Raw genomic sequence first — 22,441 nt, forward strand, 5'->3', positions numbered from 1 at the left:
CATGAGGTATATAGTGTCATAACTGATAAGATTACACTAATATATCTTGAAATTTATATGACCCTATCCATTCTCTAAGGAGTGTGTCTACATTTTTTCCAAATAAGATGAAATTAAAATCAGTTTTTGAGACCAGTCTATAAATTTTAACTTCTGATTGGCTGTTTCTGAAATAAACTCTGGAACTGACCAATGGCGATGTTGCTGTCAGCGACTGGTTTACAAACTCAATTTTTATAAAGTTGGATCCAGGTAAGATCATATCACAGGTTTACAGAATTGTACATTTTGAGTTTTCCGCTGGAGTTTCTACATCATCAAAGTTGTTGTCACTAGGTAATCTTGGAATGCCATCAAGAACTTTCAGGTTAGGCAAAGCTGCAAACACCCTGTAATACACAAAGTATCAGTAACATGCTACAAGTAAAAGCGATTCTAGTATCAGTGGTTTTTTTTGTAATGTGAATGCAATATTTTACAAGAGCACAGCAATGCGGAGCAATATAATATTATGCCCGACGGTATGATCTTTGACCCCTAAGTGTGACACTGACATTGAAGCCAGCCATCCAAAACATGCACTCTGCAAGTTGTCTCGATGTGGTGAACATTTGTGTCAAGTTTCTTCGACATCCTTCAAGGGGTTCAAGAGTTACAGAGCGGACACGAAACAAAGTCATATGACCTTTGACCGCTAAGTGTGACCTTGACCTTGAAACGAGCCATCCAAAACTGGCACTCTGCAAGTCACCTCAATGTGATGAACATTTGTGTCAAATTTCTTTGATATCCTTCAAGGGACATAGCGGACACAAAATTAGAGTGGACACAAAATTGCTAACGTACAGACACCAGCGTCATAACATAATACGCCCTTTTATGCGTATAAAAATGTATCAAATTTGTAAAATTTAAGTCTGGGTACAGGCTATCTTTACTTCAGACATCATACCACTTTACTTGCCTTTATTCAACACAAAGGGTATGCAGTGACACTGCAAAAACTGTTATAGTTTGCAACCTGCTTTTACCAGTATGATCCATTGGTCAAGAAAGTGTGCTGGTTTTATTGTACTTTTCAAGGACATTTTTTCTGGAAACATCAACTTAAGTCCAAATAACTTTGATTAACCATATCTAACAGATTATATTCATCATTTATGCTGAAAATAACATAATTCATATCTACACATCATCAAATGATCATGTCACATGAACTTTCATTTGAAACCCTTTAAAACTGTGTACATAGCACATGTCACAATTCATTTGCAATGGACACATTGATGTGCAAGAAACTGAAAATTATCTCCAACAAACCCTTAATGTCATGGGTGTATGTGGGAAGTGAGATAATAACAAGAGCTGTCTGATGACAGCGCGCTCGACTTTTCTCAGTACAGTGCTCGACTCTGAATTAGAGCTTTGCCAGTAAAACCTTATAAAATTTTAACCAAAAAATTCTAAGTGAAAAAGGGGCATACCTCTGTCAAAATTCTAATCAGAGTTATTGGGGTTGTTTCTCCAGGTGTAGACTTTGATAGTAAATACCTATTTTAAGTTTCAAGTCAAAAACTTTGATAGTAACAGAGATATTTGACTTTATCAAAAACTTCAACTATGTAAAAATTCAAATCAGAGTTATGGAGATTGTTTCTCCTGGTGTAGACTTTGATAGTAAATAACTGTTTTAAGTTTCAAGTCAATAGCTTTGATAGTAACAGAGATATTTGACTTTATTAAAAACTTTAACCAATGGCGATGCTGGCACCGATGCAGATGCCGAGGCGAGTGCAATAGCTCTACTTTTTCTTCGAAAAGTTGAGCTAAAAACCAATCTTCAGAGAAGTAAAAACAGCCAGGTTTATGTCCTACCTTTTTCTGTAATTAATCTCAAATGAGCAGTTATTGCCGCTGAGGTAAAGTTCCTCTAATGGAGTCCCTCTAAGACTCTGCAGACCATCCAAACTTCCAATATTGTTTTCTGTGGCAATAATTTTCCTTGCTCTAGGCATGACTGGGAAGTCCTAAAAATTAAAATAAATCTTAACATAAATTCGTTCATTAATTTAGCTGTAAAAAACTGGCACATACTGCTTATACTCAAAAATTACAATGACTTTATTTACTTTTGGTTTTGTCTCTTCATGTTTTAAGTATACCAGTAAAAATAACATGTAGGAAGATCAAAGTTGCTTAAGGCAGTAAGTCAACTTTGGAGCCTAGTAGAACTGCTGAAATCTTTCAAGCCATCATGACTGGCTTGCTGACATTCACAAATAAAGTCAAACCAGTAATGGAACACTCTCCCTACTGAACTAGACTTTTCCAATTATGTAATTTGAATATATATATAAACAAGATGATCCCTGAATTTGTTTTTATTACAAATTACTTACCTTTATTGAACCAAGGTAATTTGCATGCAAGTTGATGTACTCACACCTGCGAAAACAAATACTTCAGTAGCTAGAATTTACAATTCTTGGTTTAAAACTAGAGCTATCACTAAAGGTGATGAATGTACCCCCTGCATGCACTGACACAGTACATTGCAATCTGACGCACACAAGATTGCATAATTATGTGGACTGTATGTATATAGACTGTATGTATACAGTATAGTAACAAAAAACAAAGTCCCATAACTATGCAGAATTTTTATCTAAAAGAATGTAACATACACCATGCACAACTAGGGTTGGTACTGATCACTTGTGTGAAGTTTCATTAAATTGTGTGTAAGGGTTTGGGAGATTAGGCACGCACAAGATTGCATATGCAGACTGTATGTACATAGTATGTTAACAAGAAACAAAGTCCCATAACTCTGCAATTTTTGTCGCTGAAAGAACCTAACATGCCCCATGCACAACTACTGTTGTTACTGATCACTTGTGTGAAGTTTCATTAAACTGTGTCAAGGGGATGAGGAGAGATGGTGCGCACAAGATTGTGTCTATGTATATAGTAAAGTAACAAATAAACAAAGTCCCAAAACTCTGCAAATTTTTTTTCTGAAAGAACCTAACATGCCCCATGCACAACTACTGTTGTTACTGATCACTTGTGTGAAGTTTCATTAAATTGTGTCAAGGTGATGAGGAGAGATGGTGCGCACAAGATTGTGTCTATGTATATAGTATAGTAACAAAAAAACAAAGTCCCATAACTCTGCAAATTTTTTTTCTAAAAGAACCTAACATGCCCCATGCACAACTACTGTTGTTACTGATCACTTGTGTGAAGTTTCATTAAATTGTGTCAAGGGGATGAGGAGAGATGGTGCGCACAAGATTATGTCTATGTATATAGTATAGTAACAAAAAAACAAAGTCCCATAACTCTGCAAATTTTTTTTCTAAAAGAACCTAACATGCCCCATACACAACTACTGTTGGTACTGATCACTTGTGTGAAGTTTCATTAAATTGTGTCAAGGGGATGAGGAGAGATGGTGCGCACAAGATTATGTCTATGTATATAGTATAGTAACAAAAAAACAAAGTCCCATAACTCTGCAAGTTTTTTTTCTAAAAGAACCTAACATGCCCCATGCACAACTACTGTTGGTACTGATCACTTGTGCGAAGTTTCATTAAATTCTGTCAAGGGGATAAGGAGAGATGGTGCGCACAAGATTGCGTCTACGGACAGACAGACAGACGGACTTACAGACAGACAGACAGACAGACAGACAACCTGAAACCAGTATACCCCCCCTTACAACTTTGTTGTCGGGGGGTACAATAATGATATCAAACAAGACAAAGAAATATGACATAACCTTTATTATTTTGTTAGTCGGCTAAATAACTGTAGAACGGTGGCCCTATTTTACGATTTCATTTACAGTTGCTATATTCACATTGTTAAAAATCTGCAAATTGTGACAGTTTCTATTTTCAGACATAATGATGGCAAGTATTCATGATTGTTTTAATTAAAGTCTTGGGTCACACAGCTCGCAAATATAAGTGAAAATCATCATAAATGTTACCCAACGTACAGTACCTATTTGTTGGTCAATTTTTTTTTTAGGTTTTCAATCAAACCAACACTTTTCATTTCATATGGCAATATTTCAGTGGAACTGAGATCCTCCTCCAAGCATAATTTCAGGCAAAGGCTGGCACTTGAGTAGACACTCACATCTTTCACAAGTCAGCTTGATGGCTACCTCTGCGTCTTCTCAAGCAAGACCCAATCTTCCCAAGCAAGACCCAATCTTCCCAAGCAAGACCCAGAACCACAAAAGTGAGGGGCCAGTAACTTTTACCTGGCCCATAAGCAGTGCTCCTGATCTCTGAGTCAGCACTAATATGTTCTCCAGAGATAAATGATAACCTTGCTACAATAATCAGAGGTGCTGGTCAAAGTGACTGTATTGCCCTGGAGAATATACATCTTACACAGGTATAAAGAGTGCAGACTTAGAGACAGTCATATTCTCTATCGCTTTATTTTAGTCTTTAAGTCTCCAGGTCAATGTGACCTTGACTTTTGACTTACTGACCCCATAACAACATATGTCATCTACTGATTGCAGGCAATCATGCCATAAACATTGAAGGCAGTAGGCCAAAGAGTTCTTTATTTACTGAGCTGAAACCGTTTTAAGTGTCAAGGTTGTTGTGACTTTCATCTTTGACCTTATAAGTCCAAGAACAACAAGTGTCATCTACTGACCACGGGCAATCATTATATGAAATTTGAAGGTAGTAGGCAAAAGGTTTCCTTAGCTAGAAAAGGCGAAAATCCATTTATAGCCTCAAGGTTTCTATGACCTTGATATCGGACCTGTAAAAACAATGGGGTCATCTACTAACCACATACAATCATCCTTAAAGTTTGTATTTTGATGGCAGAAGACTGAAAGATTCTTCAGTCATTGAGTGAAAATCAGTTTCAGTTTCAAAGTCACCATGACTTCCAGCCTGCTGACCACCAAAACAATAGGGTCATCTATTGACCAGAGGCAGTCATCTGATGAAGTGTGACTAATGTAGGCCCAAGCATTCTTTAGTTACTGATTAGAGACCAATTGAACTATATCTCTGCACTTCTACTCATTGCCATCTTTTATTAAAGCATAAGATTCCATTGATATAATGTCTACTCTGCAAACTTTATATTCTTTTAGAATTTTTTTTACAATTTTAATTACATGGGCTTAAATTTGAACAAGAGCACCGCCTACGGCTGCCACAGCTCATCTGCAAGTGCTGGACAATATGTAAGAAAGATTTTCTAAGTACAAAAAGGGCCATAATTCTGACAAAATGTAGGTTAAAGTTATGGTTCTTGACCAACATTGTCCCATAATGATGATAAGCAAGTGTGCACAGTTTCAAAGCTGTTTCTCTTATAGATTTTGAGAAAAGGTGACCTAAACAAACACTTTTACCAATAAACTAAAATTTTCTAAGAACAAAAAGGGCCATAATTCTGACAAAATGCAAATAAGAGTTATGGGTATTGGCCTACATTGTCCCCTAATGATGATAAACAAGTGTGCAAAATTTCAGAGCTGTAGCTCTTATAGTTTCTGAGAAAAGGTGGACCTAAACAAAAATTTTAACCAAGAAACTCAAATTTTCTAAGTACAAAAAGGACCATAATTCTGATAAAATGCATATCAGAGTTATGGTTCTTGGCCTGCATTGTCCCCTAATGATGATAACAAGTGTTAAAAATTAACTACTAAAACAGACTCATTGCAATATAATCATCATCTTGACCACATTTATGCATTGGTATTGTCCAGAAAGAAATGAAGTACTAAACTAAGGAAGATAATTAAAAATTATTCAAGGCATGGTTACAGTTATTATGCATTGCATTTCATTTCCTTGCAATCTAACACAAAACTAAGTTTCTGAAAAAGTTGGAAAGTAACTGTCAGCTAGAGCAAACTTTTGAAAACAACAGGTACCAAAAAAGAGAATTAAAACAGTATCTAATGTAGAGTAACAGTTCTTTAACGTTGCACATCTTAAAATATCTTCAAATTTCCTAAATAATTGTCTGTATAAAAAATGTGATGGACAGACAGATTGCCACAGTGTGGCTGTATCCCCTCTTGCTAATGCAGTCAGGAAATACAACAATCCATCTGAGGTTTGGGGCTAAGTATATTGTGCTCTCATTATTAAGCAATTTGTTTCACAAAGGAATTTAGGACTAGGACTGAGTAAATAAGAAGTTTTTAATTAGAAATAAAGACAATCATACCTGGAAAATTTGATTTGTTTCAGAGAGACCATTGTGTTGTATGACAGGTTGATTGTCACAGCTGACTGACATTTTGCAAGAATTCTGTAGAAATTCTTCCACTGGTACTCATGACACAACTCTTGGTAACACAGGTTGATTACCTGAAAAAAATATACCCATTTCAAGAAACTTACTTCAATGTTAGAAGTCGAATAATGGCTTCAACATCTATCAGCACACACTAGCAACATTACTCAACCATAATTTAGGGCACTGTGACCTTTAAGTCCAATATACCAACATGAAAATCAAGCTAGAGTCTTAAATCTAACAAGAGCTCATAGAACACAAAATGCCCCCCTTGATGCATTCAGTAATAGCACAAGGAACAGAAATTATTTGGTCACTGTGCACAAAAGTTCTACTGTTCCTGGTCAAAGTGACCTTTGACCTATTAACCTCAAAATCAATAGGGGTCATCTGCTGGTCATGACCAACCTCCCTATCAAGTTTCGTGATCCTTAGGCTCAAGCATTCTCAAGTTATCGTCCGGACACATTTTAACTGTTCCTGGTCACTGTGCACAAAAGTTCTACTGTTCCTGGTCAAAGTGACCTTTGACCTACTGACCTCAAAATCAATAGGGGTCATTTGCTGGTCATGACCAACCTTCCTATCAACTTTCATGATCCTTGGCCCAAGCATTCTTGAGTTATCATCCGGAAACTGTTTAACTGTTCTGTGTCACTGTGACCCTGACCTTTGACCTTCTAACCTCAAAATCAATAGGGTCATCTGCTGCTCATGACCAACCATCCTATGAACTTTCATGATCCTAGGCCCAAGCGTTCTTGAGTTATCATCCGGAAACCGTTTAACTGTTCTGGGTCACTGTGACCTTGACCTACTTATCTCAAAATCAATAGGAGTCATCTGCTGTTATGACCAACCACCCTATCAACTTTCATGATCCTAGGCCCAAATGTTCTTGAGTTATCATCCGGAAATGGACTGGTCTACATACCGACTGACCGACTGACATCTGAAAAACAATATACCCCTCCTTCTTCGAAGGGGGGCATAATAAAAAGCTTGAGATTTGAATTTAACTGAAGCACATTAATGTCGCAGGGTCAAGTATATATTGTCCATAGTTCATGTTTGTTTATGTGATTATGTCCTGTATTGTCCTCCGTAGTCTTATTCTTATATTTAGTCAATAATCACCTTCCATAGTCTTCTTATTGCATTTAATCATTTAGCATTATCTTCTATCCTTTAAACTTCAGATGAACCATCAGACTTTACCCATACTAATCATTCATACATCACAGTCTAATAATCAACCACATGGATGGGCCTTTCTTTCTATTCTTTGACTTCAAGGCTAATTTGCACAGTGCATGCACACTTGGAATGAAAAAATTTGATTGTGCAGGCCACGGTTTTTGTCTATGACAATGAAGTATTTTGAGTGGCCCATATTTGTGTATTCGTAGACCCTGTTATCCCTGATCCTAAGTCTAGAACTTGTGCAGGTATCCTTTTTGACTGCCACATAAACTGTTATATTCAGTCAAAAAAATGTAAATGACTGTGGCCTTGTCCTAACAATTTACTAATCACTTCTGAATGTGCAATATATGCATGAGAAATGTATGTGATATAATAATTATAACCACACTCACAAGCTGTATGGTAGAAAATGTTTTTAGACTAATGAGTAATCATGTCATTTTTGCTCTAACTGGGCTAACTGTCAGATGATAGGCAATCCTAAAAAGTTTGATGTTTGTATGCTAATAAAGCCTTTTCAATTAGCAAGTAATACAGGACCAAACATACTGAAGAAGCATCAGTAACCATTAACCTTTTACCCTGCTAAATTTCTAAAATGGACTAGTCCATCATTCAATTTGGTCAGTACCATTTTAATATTCGAAGGTGTGTTCACTGAAAATTTACTGACTGAATAGCGAACAGTGCAGACCATGATCAGCCTGCAAGGATGTGCAGGCTGATCTTGGTATGCACTGGTCGCAAAGGTAAAACCACTGGCCGCCAGCAGACTAAAGGTTAAATCAATTTTTAAGGTAACATAAAACACTCTAAATGAATTTTCATTGCTAAAATCTTCAAAAGTTTGTATTTGTTTATTTTAACTGGAAATTATATTAACCTATACATTTCCAAAAAGGAATTTTACATCTCTAAATAGATAATACAACAATGATAATATAGAATGTGACTACAAGGAGACTTAGGTACATAAAGGAAACAAGATGTCCTACACATTACCAATTTTTAACAAGACTAACAGCAACGTGTAACCCTCTGCAGATGGTACTGTATTATACTAGTTCCTGCTTGACATAGCATAGCAATGTGGCAGATTTTTTTTTTAAAAAATTGTTTCAATTTTATGACCCTTTTTGATAAGAGGATATACCCTACGTCACTGCACATATGATTAACCTTTAGCCTGCTGGCGGCAAGTGATTCTGCCTTTGCGACCAGTGCAGACCAAGATCAACCTGCACGTCCGTAGTGGGGTCTCTGTGACTCAGTGTTCGCTATTCAGTCAGTAAATTTTCAGTGAACACCCCATTGAATAATAAATGGTTTTACCCAAATTGAATGATGAACCAGTTCATTTTAGAAATTTATGAGGCTAAAGGTTAAACAGGACAGATTATCAAAATTCTATGACAAAGTTCCCTCTAGCAGGTAGCACTGTGCAGAATGCAGTGAAATGTTTCAGTACAGGAAACCCCAGACCTGTAACGACTTTTGCTACAGCTTCTGATGTAAAATAAGTCATTCCTTTATAATTTTTTATGAATGTAAAGTACTGGGTATCCTACAAATGTTTTTAAAATGTCCTGGTATTGTCATTACTTTTCTTAAACTTTGTTGGGGACAATAACCGAAATTCAAATTTAGTCAAATTTATAGCAGATATTTTTGTTCTTGAGTATCTAACAAGACAAAAGTTACTTCCTCTGATAGTCCAAAGATACATCAATAAACAACTTCAAGCTTCTAGTTGATAAGATCTCTGGTATCAAGGTGGATACATGAGTGGACCTACTAACTGAAATTCTATGATAATCAATTCATTCTACTGAAAGCATCACTAATATCTAGAGTACTGACCTCTGCCCCTTCCCAGTTCTCTAACTGGTTCATATGATTCTGTCTTCTCTTGCCTGTCATATCATGGTGGATAGGTAGGCCATCTTCTATCACACTGTTAAACTGTTTCTCTTTTTCTGGTGGACCTGAAAACCCACAAAAATAATGTTCATACTCACACAAACCAGTAGCACACAGAATAGGTATCAGTAACACTTAATTACTCTAGTCTTTAAAAAGCTAATATTTCAAAAATAATTGTCAACCCACACACTAAAACATAACTTTTACAGAAAAACATTTAACACTTCCTTCCAAATACTGAACAAGAGGGCCATGAAGGCCCTGTATCGCTCACCTGACCTACTGGCCTAAAGATCATCAAGAATAACATTCTGACCAAGTTTCATTAATATATGGTCATAAATGTGGTCTCTAAAGTGTAAACTAGCTTTTCCTTTGATTTGACCTGGTGTCCTAGTTTTTGACCCCACATGACCCAGATTCGAATTTGACCTTAAGATCATCAAGATTAACATTCTGACTAAGTTTCATGAAGATTCAGTCATAAATGTGACCTCTAGAGTGTTAACAAGCTTTTCCTTTGATCTGACCTAGTGACCTAGTTTTTGAACCCATCTGACCCAGATTTGAACTTGACCTATAGATTATCAGGATCAACATTCTGACCAAGTTTCATTAAGATATGGTCATAAATGTGGCCTCTACAGTGTTAACTAGCTTTTCCTTTGATTTAACCTGGTGACCTAGTTTTTGATCCTACATGATACAGATTCAAACCGGACCTTGAGACCATCAAAATTAACATTCTGACCAAGATTCATGAAGATACAGTCATAAATGTGGCCTTTACAGTGTTAGCAAGCTTTACCTTTGATTTGACCTGGTGACCTAGTTTTTGACCCCAGATGACCCAATATCGAACTCATCCAAGATTTTATTGAGGGTAACATTCTGACCAAGTTTCATTAAGATTGGGCCAAAATTGTGACCTCAAGTGTTAACAAGCTTTTCCTTTGATTTGACCTGGTGACCTTGTTTTTTGACCCCAGATGGCCCAATATCAAATTCGTCCCAGATTTTACTGAGGGTAACATTCTGACCAAGTTTCATTAAGATTTGGCCAAAATTGTGACCTCTAGAGTGTTAACAAGCTTTTCCTTTAATTTGACCTGGTGACCTACTTTTTGATCCCAGATGACCCAATATCGAACTCCTCCAAGATTTTATTCAGGGGAACATTCTGACCAAGTTTCATTAAGATTGGGCCAAAATTGTGACCTCTAGTGTTAACAAGCTTTTCCTTTGATTTGATCTGGTGACCTAGTTTTTGATCCCAGATGACTCAATATCAAACTCGTCCAAGATTTTATTCAGGGTAACATTCTGACAAAGTTTCATTAAGATTGGGCCAAAATTGTGACCTCTAGAGTGTTAACAAGCTTTTCCTTTGATTTGACCTGTTGACCTAGTTTTTGACCCCAGATAACCCAATATCGAACTCGTCCAAGATTTTATGAAGGGTAACATTCTGACCAAGTTTCATTAAGATTGGGTCACAAATCGTGGGCTTGGTGCATGAATGTTGTAACTATGATTTTTTGTGAAAATCATTTTTTTACATCAAATGTATTATTTTAGACATGTTCACTATATGACAAAGTATCATAAACATATTCTCAATATTAATGTAACTAACAAAATTCAGAAAATGCATAAAAGTTGTATCTCAAATCGTATTATTTTCGTTGTGCATGAATGTTGTATCTCAACTTACAACATATGCCCACACTGGTACTTCCTGACAGTTCTGTGCATGACTGTTGTAAGTAGGTAAATAGAGTTATAAATAGCACAAAATTCAATATGATAGCACTTGAAGACTATTTTTAAGATACATGAGTGTAGATCATATACATGTATTACTACTTATGACATCATCACTTGGTATGCTTTCCTATACAGAATGGCCTAAAAATAATGGAAAAAGAAGAAAAAAAGTTATATTTTGATATAAACAAGAAACAAGTATTTTCGAAGGATCTGACCTCAGATCAGCCTTGTCTGAACCTTTAAACAATTAAGCTATATCTCTTGCTTATGATTTAAAATCTTATTTAACATTTTAAGAAGACAAGCTTTACTGACAATGCATTTGTTAAATAATACGAGACTAATTTTTATATCCGACACATATTCATAAAAAGTATTTTCAAAATACTGAAACACTTATTTCTCAGCCCTTATGCTGGACATAACAGATTCTGCCTTTGCATCCAGTTTAGATCATGATCAGCCTGCACTTCCATGCAGTCTGATCAAGATCTGCACTGTTCACCATTTAGTCAGTATATTTTTGTTAAGCACCCCTTTTAACAGTTAACGGTACTGTCCAGAATGAAAGACGGACAAGTTCATTATAGAAATTTAGCACGGTAAGTGTTAATTGGGTACCTTAAAGAGCTGACAGAGTTTTCTAAAACGATTTCCTCAAAATTAATTACTTAATTATATTTTTCAATTTTTAATTTAATAAAAAAAAAACTGCCTCCATATCTGACATTCTTTGGCAGTATATACTTATTAAAGCAAACATACAAATAATTGTGTTAAATGCTCGGTAATTTGAATGAAAAAAGTGCATCTTTCTTGTTTTCATGAGTGAGTTTTTTTTTCTTGTAGAATTTCAAGCATTTCAAAAAAGAAATTTTGAGAATTTATACAAGTGCATGTACATGCACATACATTAAGATCCATACGTATATATAAGTGTCTGCTAAACTTTGTCCGAAAAAATGTAGTAAGTTGATTCCAAACTAAAATCTATGTTTTATGACATATTGCACGTCTAAATTGCATGAAAATTTTAAAGGTTTAAATTTGGACTTCTTAGATGCTATTTGAAATAAGGAATTATATCCTTCACGTACAAACCCATACATATATGAAACAGCAACCGTATATTGATACTTACACAGAAATGCACGTGACTCCCAAAATTAATTATGCACCGCAATGATGTGCTGCCGCGAATATATATATCATCAACAAGAGCTCTGCCAAGTGGGCAAATATACACCCGATGGGTTACATCAGAGGATGGGAGCAAAATTTAAAGAATTTGACTGTTGAAGTCCAAAAGACAGGAACTCGGGTTTTTCCCTACGGCCAGTAATAAAAAAGTTTCAAATTAAGCTATTTATAGCCATAAAAGGGAAGTTATTAAAAAAATAATAAATTGTAAGTGAACAAAAAAGGGATCTGCCAAATAAAAACAAGAGCACTGCAATGCAGAGCAATATACACAAAGCACAGTCATATATGACCTTTGACCCTGAGGCGAGTCATCCGAAACGTGCTCTGCACATCGTCTCGGTGTGGTGAACATTTGTGCCAAGTTTCTTAGAAATCCTTCAAGCAGCTCAAGAGTTACAGAGCAGACACGAAATTGCTAACAGACAGACGGACACCGGGTAAAACATAATATTATGTCCATTCGGGCATATAACAACACAAATAGCTTTAGTCTAATAGGGTGAATTACCTTAATATGAACAATATCATAGTCACCTGCATAATATAATTTTATTAAGAACGTTCCATATGGAAACTTCGTTTATCATAGATACAAAAGCCTGAATGACGTTGGATGTAATGTCAAAATGGCGCATAAAGGGATATTTTCGTTTTGATGGTTGGGCTGAATAATATTAAGCGTGAACAATAAGCAATTTTACAGATTTCCCTAAATCTTTTAAAGTTTTACTATTTAAAAGGATAGTATCTTTTGCCATTTTTAGCTTGATTTTTTGAAGAAAAAGTACTAGAGATATTGCACTCCCCGCATTTGCGTTGATTAAAGATTCTGATAAAAAATATCTCTGTTACTATCAAAGCTATTGACTTGAAACTAAACTTATTTATTTACTATCAAAGTCTACACCACTAGAAACAATCCCTATAACTCTGTTTTTTAATTTTGACAGAGTTATGCCCACTTTTTAACATGAATTTTTTTATGAAAGTTTTATAAACTTATTACAGACAAAGCTCAGAGTCAAGCATTGAGAAAAGTCAAGCGTGCTGTCTTATGGACAGGTCTTGAAATTTTAACAATTTACATGAAAGACCATTTTTCAATGTAATCCGTTCCAATGATTTGTTTGTTTTATTGTTCTTTTCATAAGTGCTTTTAGACATAACTAGTTAATATTATACTTTACCATAATTCTTGGAATGAAGAGGCAGACCCTTGTATAGGGTACATGCAACTTACTATTATAGTTACTGGCTGTTCTAAGGATTTTAAGTCAGTCATGACTGCAATTCTTTCTCTTGTCTGAGAAAAATGAAAACTTTCCAGACATTCCTGAATTTTGTCAGATATTGTCTGAAATTTTTATGCTTTTAACGGTGTCTGATGTTTTAGGAATATGACCCTGCCAAGAAACATTTATATAGTTTTCTTTGCCTTGGTTTCCTAAATTTGGTTATTTTTATTGTTGAAAAATAAAAGATAATAGTACGATTGTATCAAAACTGTGCACAAAAGTATTTATGTAACTTTATAAAGATGTTCCTTGAAACGTGAAGTACATTTTGAAGAGCTGAACAAACTTTTTGTCAAAATACATAATTATGTGAATGATCTTAATTAAGTAATTCTTATGTCTAATCTGTTCAAATGTAATTCACTGTGATATTCCTGAAATGATTTAGTTTTAATAATCAGCTTCACTGGAAAAATGCACACTTGATGTTGTCTCGAGTTTTAGTTACAACATTTGTGCACAATATTTTCCATTCGGATTTCAGTGCGCAAATGTTGTATCTAAGTTATATTTAAATATATCAATTTTGGTGGAAATAATTTGTGTTGAACTTCTTTGTTTTCTGCTCATAAGCATTTATCATAAAACAATAAATGAATAAAGGAAACTTTAGTTTTAATTTATATTTCAAAATAAAAATAGTTTTTTCTCTCTCCTGTAAAGTTTTCAAATTATGACTTACAACATTCATGCACCAAGCCCACGAAATGTGGCTTCTAGAGTGTTAACAAGGCAAATGTTGACACACGACGCAAACCGCACGCCGCCAGAGGCCGGACAATGACTGGTCACAATAGCTCACCTTGAGCACTTCATGCTCTAGTGAGCTAAAAATCTCTCTACGGTGAACATTTTATTCAGTCCAAGGTCAAAATAGACCCTAAAATGCAACTTATTTGCCACAAAATCAAATTATGTAACTTAACAGGAAAAACAATCATTGTATTATGACATTGTGATTTTGTTTAAGTTCACCATTTACTCAACACTTCTGCTTACTGCCTAGCAAACCTTTCCTTTAACAAGAGGACCATGATGGTCCTGAATCGCTCACCTCTTCCCACATGACCCAGTTTTGAGTATGACGTCGTTTTTTCTATTATTTGATATAGTGACCTAGTTTTTGAGCTCATGTGACCCAGTTTTGAACTTGACCTAGATATTATCAAGATAAAAATTCTGACCAATTTTCATGAAGATCCATTGAAAAATATGGTCTCTAGGTTTTTCTATTATTTGACCTATTGACCTAGTTTTCAAAGGTACGTGACCCTGTTTTGAACTTTACCTAGATATCATCAAGGTGAACATTCTCACTAATTTTCATGAAGATCTCATGAAAAATATGGCCTCTAGAGAGGTCACAAGGTTTTTCTATTTTTATATCTACTGGCCTAGTTTTTGACCGCACATGACCCAGTTTCGAAACTGATCTAGATATCATCAAGGTGAACATTCAGATCAATTTTCATGAAGATCCATTGAAAAATATGGCCTCTAGAGAGGTCAAAAGATTTTAATAATTTTAGACCTACTGACCTAGTTTTTGACCACAGTTGACTCAGTTTCAAACTTGACCTAGATATCATCAAGATGAACATTCAGACCAACTTTCATACAGATCCCATGAAAAGTATGGCCTCTAGAGAGGTCACAAGGTTTTTTATTATTTGACCTACTGACCTAGTTTTTTATGGCACGTGATCCAGTTTCAAACTTGACCTAGATATCATCAAGGTGAACATTCTGACCAACTTTTATGGAGATCCATTCACAAGTATGGCCTCTAGTGAGGTCACAAGGTTTTTCTATTTTTAGACCTACTGACCTAGTTTTTGACCGCACATGACCCTGTTTCGAACTTGACCTAGATATCATCAAGATGAACATTCAGACCAATTTTCATACAGATCCAATGAAAAATATGGCCTTTAGAGAGGTCACAAGGTTTTTCTATTATTTGACCTACTGACCTAGTTTTTGATGGCACGTGACCTACTTTCGAACTTGACCTAGATATCATCAAGATGAACATTCAGATTAACTTTCATACAGATCCCATGAAAAATATGGCCTCTAGAGAGCTCACAAGGTTTTTCTATTATTTGACCTACTGACCTAGTTTTTGATGGCACGTGACCCACTTTCGAACTTGACCTAGATATCATCAAGGTGAACGTTCTGACCAATTTTCATGAAGATGTCATGAAATATATGGCCTCTAGAGAGGTCACAAGGTTTTTCTATTTTTAGACCTACTGACCTAGTTTTTGATAGCACGTGACCCAGTTTCGAACTTGACCTAGATATCATCAAGATGAACACTCAGACCAACTTTCATACAGATCCCATGAAAAATATGGCCTTTAGAGAGGTCACAAGGTTTTTCTATTATTTGACCTACTGACCTAGTTTTTGATGGCACGTAACCGAGTTTCGAACTTGACCTAGATATCATCAAGGTGAACGTTCTGACCAATTTTCATGAAGATCTTGTGAAATATATGGCCTCTAGAGAGGTCACAAGGTTTTTCTAATTTTAGACCTACTGACCTAGTTTTTGATGGCACGTGACCCAGTTTCGAACTTGACCTAGATATCATCAAGATGAACATTCTGACCAACTTTCATAAAGATCCCATGAAAAATGTGACCTCTAGAGTGGTCACAAGGTTTTTCTATTTTTAGACCTACTGACCTAGTTTTTGACCGCACGTGACCCAGTTTCGAACTTGGCCTAGATATCATCAAGATGAACATTCTGATTAATTTTCATGAAGATCCCATGAAAAATGTGACCTCTAGAGTGGTCACAAGGTTTTTCTATTTTTAGACCTACTGACCTAGTTTTTGACCACACGTGACTCAGTTTCGAACTTGACCTAGATATCATCAAGATGAACATTCTGACCAATTTTCATAAAGATCCCATGAAAAATGTGACCTCTAGAGTGGTCACAAGCAAAAGTTTACGGACGGACGGACGGACGACGGACGACGGACACCGCGCGATCACAAAAGCTCACCTTGTCACTTTGTGACAGGTGAGCTAAAAAATATTATACATGTACTTGATAGTTCTTTTTTTACATACCAGCTCTAACCCGTGGAGCATGTAACTGGTCCCCACTTAAACATGTTTCTCGAAGATCGTGCCATACTGAGTAACGAAACTTGTGGGAGGGTAGCTGAAAAAAATCCAAATGGCTTTCTCAAATAATTATACCTGGCATGTTACAATACATAAATGTTTCAGAATTTAATTAACACAGCCCTTTTTTGGAAAATGAAGCTATTGTGATATCATTACTTGTGGGGGGCATTTTTTTTTGTAATTTTCCACAAAATTTAATCCCAGTAAACAGGTAAAATTCCTGTTAATGTTATCTGCAATATTGAAAATCCAACCATTCATGTTGTTACAAAACTGCAGTTTCTTCTATAACCATGGACTTTGATGCCAACAAATTAAATGACTTCACAGTATTTCATATAAAAATTTATTTTGGTACCAACTTTTCATAAAAGCAAACATTAAGTATAAAATTTCTGAAGTCATGGTGCCATGTAATTTCTAGACCACTATTCTGAAATAAAAGTTTCATGTTGCCCTTGTCTGAAGTCCCACTGACACAAATTAGATAATATTTCAACTGTCCAGCTATGGTTGTGAAAGTTGCTCTTTTACACATTATTTCAGGCATTGAGAGGCACCTTGGTAGAATCACCAACCTTCTGCAAGCCTGCTGGACTGCTTCCTCATATCAAAGAATTCCAATTTCCACATCCCTAATGGACTTCCAAACCCACAGCCTGTGATACTGGCCAGTGACTGAAAGTCAGCTAACTTAACCACTCTGAGTCACAGAGACTCCTGACTTCAGAGGTGATAGCTATAGATCAGTGACCGGAAGTCTGCTAACTTAACCACTCTGAGTCACAGAGACCCCTCTTCAGAGGTGATAGCTAGGCCAGTGACCAGAAGTCTGCTAACTTAACCACTCTGAGTCACAGAGGCCCCATTTCAGAGGTGATAGCTAGGCCAGTGACTGGAAGTCTGCTAACTTAACCACTCTGAGTCACAGAGGCCCCACTTCAGAGGTGATAGCTAGGCCAGTGACCGGAAGTCTGCTAACTTAACCACTCCGAGTCACAGAGGCCCCTCTTCAGAGGTGATAGCTAGGTCAGTGACTGGAAGTCTGCTAACTTAACCATTCCGAGTCACAGAGGCCCCTCTTCAGAGGTGATAGCTAAGTCAGTGACCGGAAGTCTGCTAACTTAATCACTCCGAGTCACAGAGGACCCTCCTCAGAGGTGATAGCTAGGCCAGTGACTGGAAGTCTGCTAATTTAACCACACCGAGTCAGAGAAGCCCCTCTTCAGAGGTGATAGCTAGGTCAGTGACTGGAAGTCTGCTAACTTAACCACTCCGAGTCACAGAGGCCCCTCCTCAGAGGTGATAGCTAAGTCAGTGACTGGAAGTCTGCTAACTTAACCACTCCGAGTCACAGAGGCCCCTCCTCAGAGGTGATAGCTAGGCCAGTGACTGGAAGTCTGCTAACTTTACCACTCTGAGTCACAGAGGCCCCACTTCAGAGGTTTAAGGTATTAGATCACGTATAGAGAACCTCCTTTTTGAAGAGTATTTAATTCCTACCATAAACCTACTTTTACTCTAATTCTTAGGGGTGCGTAGGTTCAAGCCCTACTGGGACCAAATTTTTTTTTCTTTATTTTTCTTTTTTACTTGTAAGTTTTTACTTCTTTCAAGACTTATTATTGATGTTTTGTACAAAAATGGAAAAAGATGAATCTTATAAGCGATTTTTTGGTGTTCAAAGAGAATTTACTACTTAAACAGAAGGGGTAGAGTTACACATCTTTAAAAATATTGAGTTACGCATGGTGAAAGTTCTCTATTTTGCTTTCACTCTTAGATTATATATTGTGGAAGAAATTTAGGTAGGTTTTACGCCTAGGTTATTTTTAAATGGAGTAAGCAAAATTCAAAACAGAAACACATCATTTGACCTTATTTTTTCAATGTTGAAGTATGAATTCTGTCTCATTAAATCTGTTTACTTGAGACACCATAGAAAAAATGATATTAACATTTTTATTTTGTGTTTTATAATTGGTTACCAACAGTTTAATGTTTCTTCTATTGAAATTAATGGTAAAATGAGTTATCTGCAAACGTTTTAAATAGTGGCTATCACTTTGAAATTTGTCTCTACTTGAGCTTGAGGAGATACCGTAAGTTATTCAAAATTTATAAAAAACGGCACGGTAAAAGTTGTTTAAAATTTGCAAAATAGTGCAAAACACGGTTACCTTTCAGAATATACCAAGCAAAGGCCATTTTGTAAACATTACTATTAGTGACCTAATACCTTAAATGACAAAACTTATGTAATAAAAATAATTCATAACAAACCCAAAACTTACTACCTTCGGAAGTATATCACTATTATTGTAGTTCAGATATTTATTGTTGTTGTTGCTGTTGATTTTTCCCAGGGTTCCAGTTATTTCTGATGTATTTGTGTTACTTGTCCCAATGCTGGAGTTAGTGTCATGTCCACTGTCTGCAATGCTGGAAATATATTTGCAAAATCAATTTATGATATTGTAAATTCATAAACCAACACAGTCAAATTCACTGAAATTTATCCTCTGCCAAACAGGATGTTTTGTGAATAAGGGGATACATTTTAAACAACAGCTGTCTGTTGACAGTGCGCTCAACTATTCGAATAACTGATGGAAGTATGGAGTCAAAATATTACCAGAGATTTTCAGTCAAAGAAGAAAAACTGATAAGACATACAATGTACCTGTATTTGTGGATTTGGATAATTTAAGTCTTCCACTGTATGTGGCAATGTGTGACCATGATGGAAAGCAAGTGTATGAATTTTTATGTAGCTTTGCCTGCCACAGAGTTATGTACATTTTGTACTCTTGCCTTAACAGATGGAGATCATGATGATATCATAAGCAAGTGTTCAAAGTTTCAAAGCCACAATGTCAAATAGTAACTTGAAAAAAGTTAAACATGTACTTGTACGATAACTGGACTCAGTCTTATTTCCTAGTCCAAAAAGGTAGCCAAAGGGGTCCGGTACATGTCGAGTGGATTGAGTTTAATGACTTATTTTTGAGTCCTAGAACCATAATTATGAAAAAATCCATACTAATACAGGGAGTAGTTATATTAGTATGTTTTTTTTTTCATAATAATGGCTCTAGGACTAAACAAGAGCTGTCACAGGAGACAGCGCACTCGACTATTCTGATGCTGGGCAGTGAAACTGGGAACATGTGAGGAAACTAGAGCTGTCACTGGAGTGTTTAATGACTCCAATTGTGGATGAAGATATTGCACAATAGCCTGAGTCTAGATGTCAAAAATATCAACTTAAAGTAATAAGAGAGGTAATGATAAAATGTATCAAAACACTATATAAGTATATCCTAAGCAAAAAGGGGCATAATTCATTAAATATTGGTGCCAGAGTTATGCACCTTGTGTCATATGGTGTGGGTGATGATGTTGAACAACTATTTTAAGTTTGAATCAAATCCATTCAGTAATAACAGAGACAGAGTGAAAGTGCATCAAAATTTTAACCTAAAATTCTAAGTAAAAAGGGGAAATAATTCATGAAAAATTGGTCCCAGAGTTATGCACCTTGTGTCATATGATAAGGGTAATGATGCTGAACAATTGTTTAAGTTTGAATCAGATCCATTTAGTAATAACAGTGATAGAGTGAAAGTGCATAAAACTTTAACCTGAAATTCTAAGTAAAAAGGGGAATAATTAATGAAAAATTGTGCCAGAGTTATGTATCTTGTGACATATGATGTGGGTGATGATGCTGAACAACTATTTTAAGTTTGAATCAAATCCATTCAGTAATAACAGAGGTAGAGTGAAAGTGCATCAAAACTTTAACCTGAAATTCTAAGTAAAAAGGGGGAATAATTCATGAAAAAATGGTGCCAGAGTTATGCACCTTGTGTCATATGATGTGGGTGATGATGTTGAACAACTATTTTAAGTTTGAATCAAATCCATTCAGTAATAACAGAGATAGAGTGAAAGTGCATCAAAACTTTAACCTGAAAATCTAAGTGAAAAGGGGGGATAATTCATGAAATAGAGTTATGCACCTTGTGTCATATGATGTGGGTGATGATGTTGAACAACTATTTTAAGTTTGAATCAAATCCATTCAGTAATAACAGAGATAGAGTGAAAGTGCATCAAAACTTTAACCTGAAAATCAAAGTGGAAAGGGGGGATAATTCATGAAATATTGGTGCCAGAGTTATGGCCCTTATGTCAGATGATGTGGATGATGATGAGGAATAAGTATTTCAAGTTTGAATCAAATCCATCAAATAATTACAGAGATAAGTTGAAAAAAGAGAAAGTGTAAAAAAAACTTTAACCAAGGTAGGGACGCGGAAAGACACTGACACGGACGCGAATAGGATAGCTCTCCTTATACTTCGTATAGTCGAGCTAAAAATAAGTCATTAAACTCAATCCACTAAACTCAATCCATGCATATGTGCCGGACCCCTTTGAAGGTATAGCTATAGAGACTGTTATAATAAACAAGTGTTCAAAGTAAATTAAAAGCAAAGTATGTCAAATAGGTTTTAAAAACATGAACTATTACGAAATCTGAACCAATTTCCAAAGCCAAAGAGAGCCGTATAATTCTGACAGCCAAAATACTTGACATTATCCATAATTATGTACTCTTGCCTACACTCACTTGTAGAGACTGTTATAATAAACAAGTGTTCCAAGTTTGAAGTAAATATTTTTGATGGTATACAAGATATTACCATAATTATCATCATAAAAACTGCAAGTTAACCAACACTGCATTGAGTAGAACATTTCTTCATATTCCTCGAATAGTCACGCTAAAAAATGTTAATTGATCCCGATATGTGAAATTAAAGACTTCATCAGTTTCTCATGGGAGCCAGTGTGCAGATGTTGTGGTTCAACCTGGTTATGCTGAACGATTTGAGATTACGCCATCCCTTAATGGACACAACTTCAGCCTCAGACATTCAAGTTATGGTAGCTAGAACTGACTGAATACAGGCCGACTCGGACCATGGCTCTTTCGGCCCAGATTTACTCCTTCAAAACGCACCATGATTTTTAAATACAAGTTTTCAAAGTCAAAAATATCATAAGAAAGCAAAAATGCCTAAAATATTAATAGGGACAAAATTACCAAAAGGGGGACGAACTGACCAAAATGGGGACGAGCTGACCAACTTTTTTGATGTGGGAGACGAAATGACCAATTTTGGGGGACGAAATGACCAAATTGGGGACGAGTTGACAAGGGGACGAGTTGACTTGATACCATAGATCCTCTACTGTAAATGCAATCACAGGGAGCCATTCGGCTAATTAAGATAGCCTGTTACCTGTCCGACATCGTGAAATGCTCTTTGTTTTCTCTTTATTTTTTCTTGATAAGAGCACTTGCTTCCATTTTGTAAATGTAGTCTACGTAATCAGAATTTGTTAAGTACGTAACGGTTGTCATGGAACCGGACGCGGTCTTAAAATGTGTATTTCCCGTACCGCACCGTTTATTGGGAATATAAACAGGATAAAGTTACGGTTTAGTACGGGAACTATGCACAATCATAAAACGAAAGTAGGTTTCCCATGGGTTTTTCCAGTTTCAGTT

The 22,441-nt window shown here is 35.9% G+C and overlaps 2 protein-coding genes across 2 annotated transcripts; both read right to left on the reverse strand.

The window, feature by feature from the left end:
* Nucleotides 1-255: 255 nt before the first annotated feature.
* Nucleotides 256-2,038, reverse strand: LOC128548419 (protein tilB homolog). The gene is made up of 2 exons (XM_053523111.1): nt 1,876-2,038; nt 256-389 (listed from the first exon to the last, which is right to left on the reverse strand). Exons 1-2 carry the CDS (start codon nt 2,013-2,015, stop codon nt 272-274), a joined length of 258 nt encoding a protein of 85 aa, XP_053379086.1. The 5' UTR covers nt 2,016-2,038; the 3' UTR covers nt 256-271.
* A 26-nt stretch (nt 2,039-2,064) lies between these two features.
* Nucleotides 2,065-22,327, reverse strand: LOC123527104 (uncharacterized). Its single transcript, XM_053522552.1, has 7 exons — nt 22,173-22,327; nt 19,155-19,299; nt 16,798-16,891; nt 9,373-9,497; nt 6,235-6,377; nt 2,400-2,445; nt 2,065-2,073 (listed from the first exon to the last, which is right to left on the reverse strand). Exons 1-7 carry the CDS (start codon nt 22,181-22,183, stop codon nt 2,065-2,067), a joined length of 573 nt encoding a protein of 190 aa, XP_053378527.1. The 5' UTR covers nt 22,184-22,327.
* Between the last annotated feature and the right edge of the window lie 114 nt (nt 22,328-22,441).

Source organism: Mercenaria mercenaria, chromosome 14 (assembly GCF_021730395.1).
Source record: "Mercenaria mercenaria strain notata chromosome 14, MADL_Memer_1, whole genome shotgun sequence".
Lineage (NCBI taxonomy): Eukaryota > Metazoa > Mollusca > Bivalvia > Venerida > Veneridae > Mercenaria > Mercenaria mercenaria.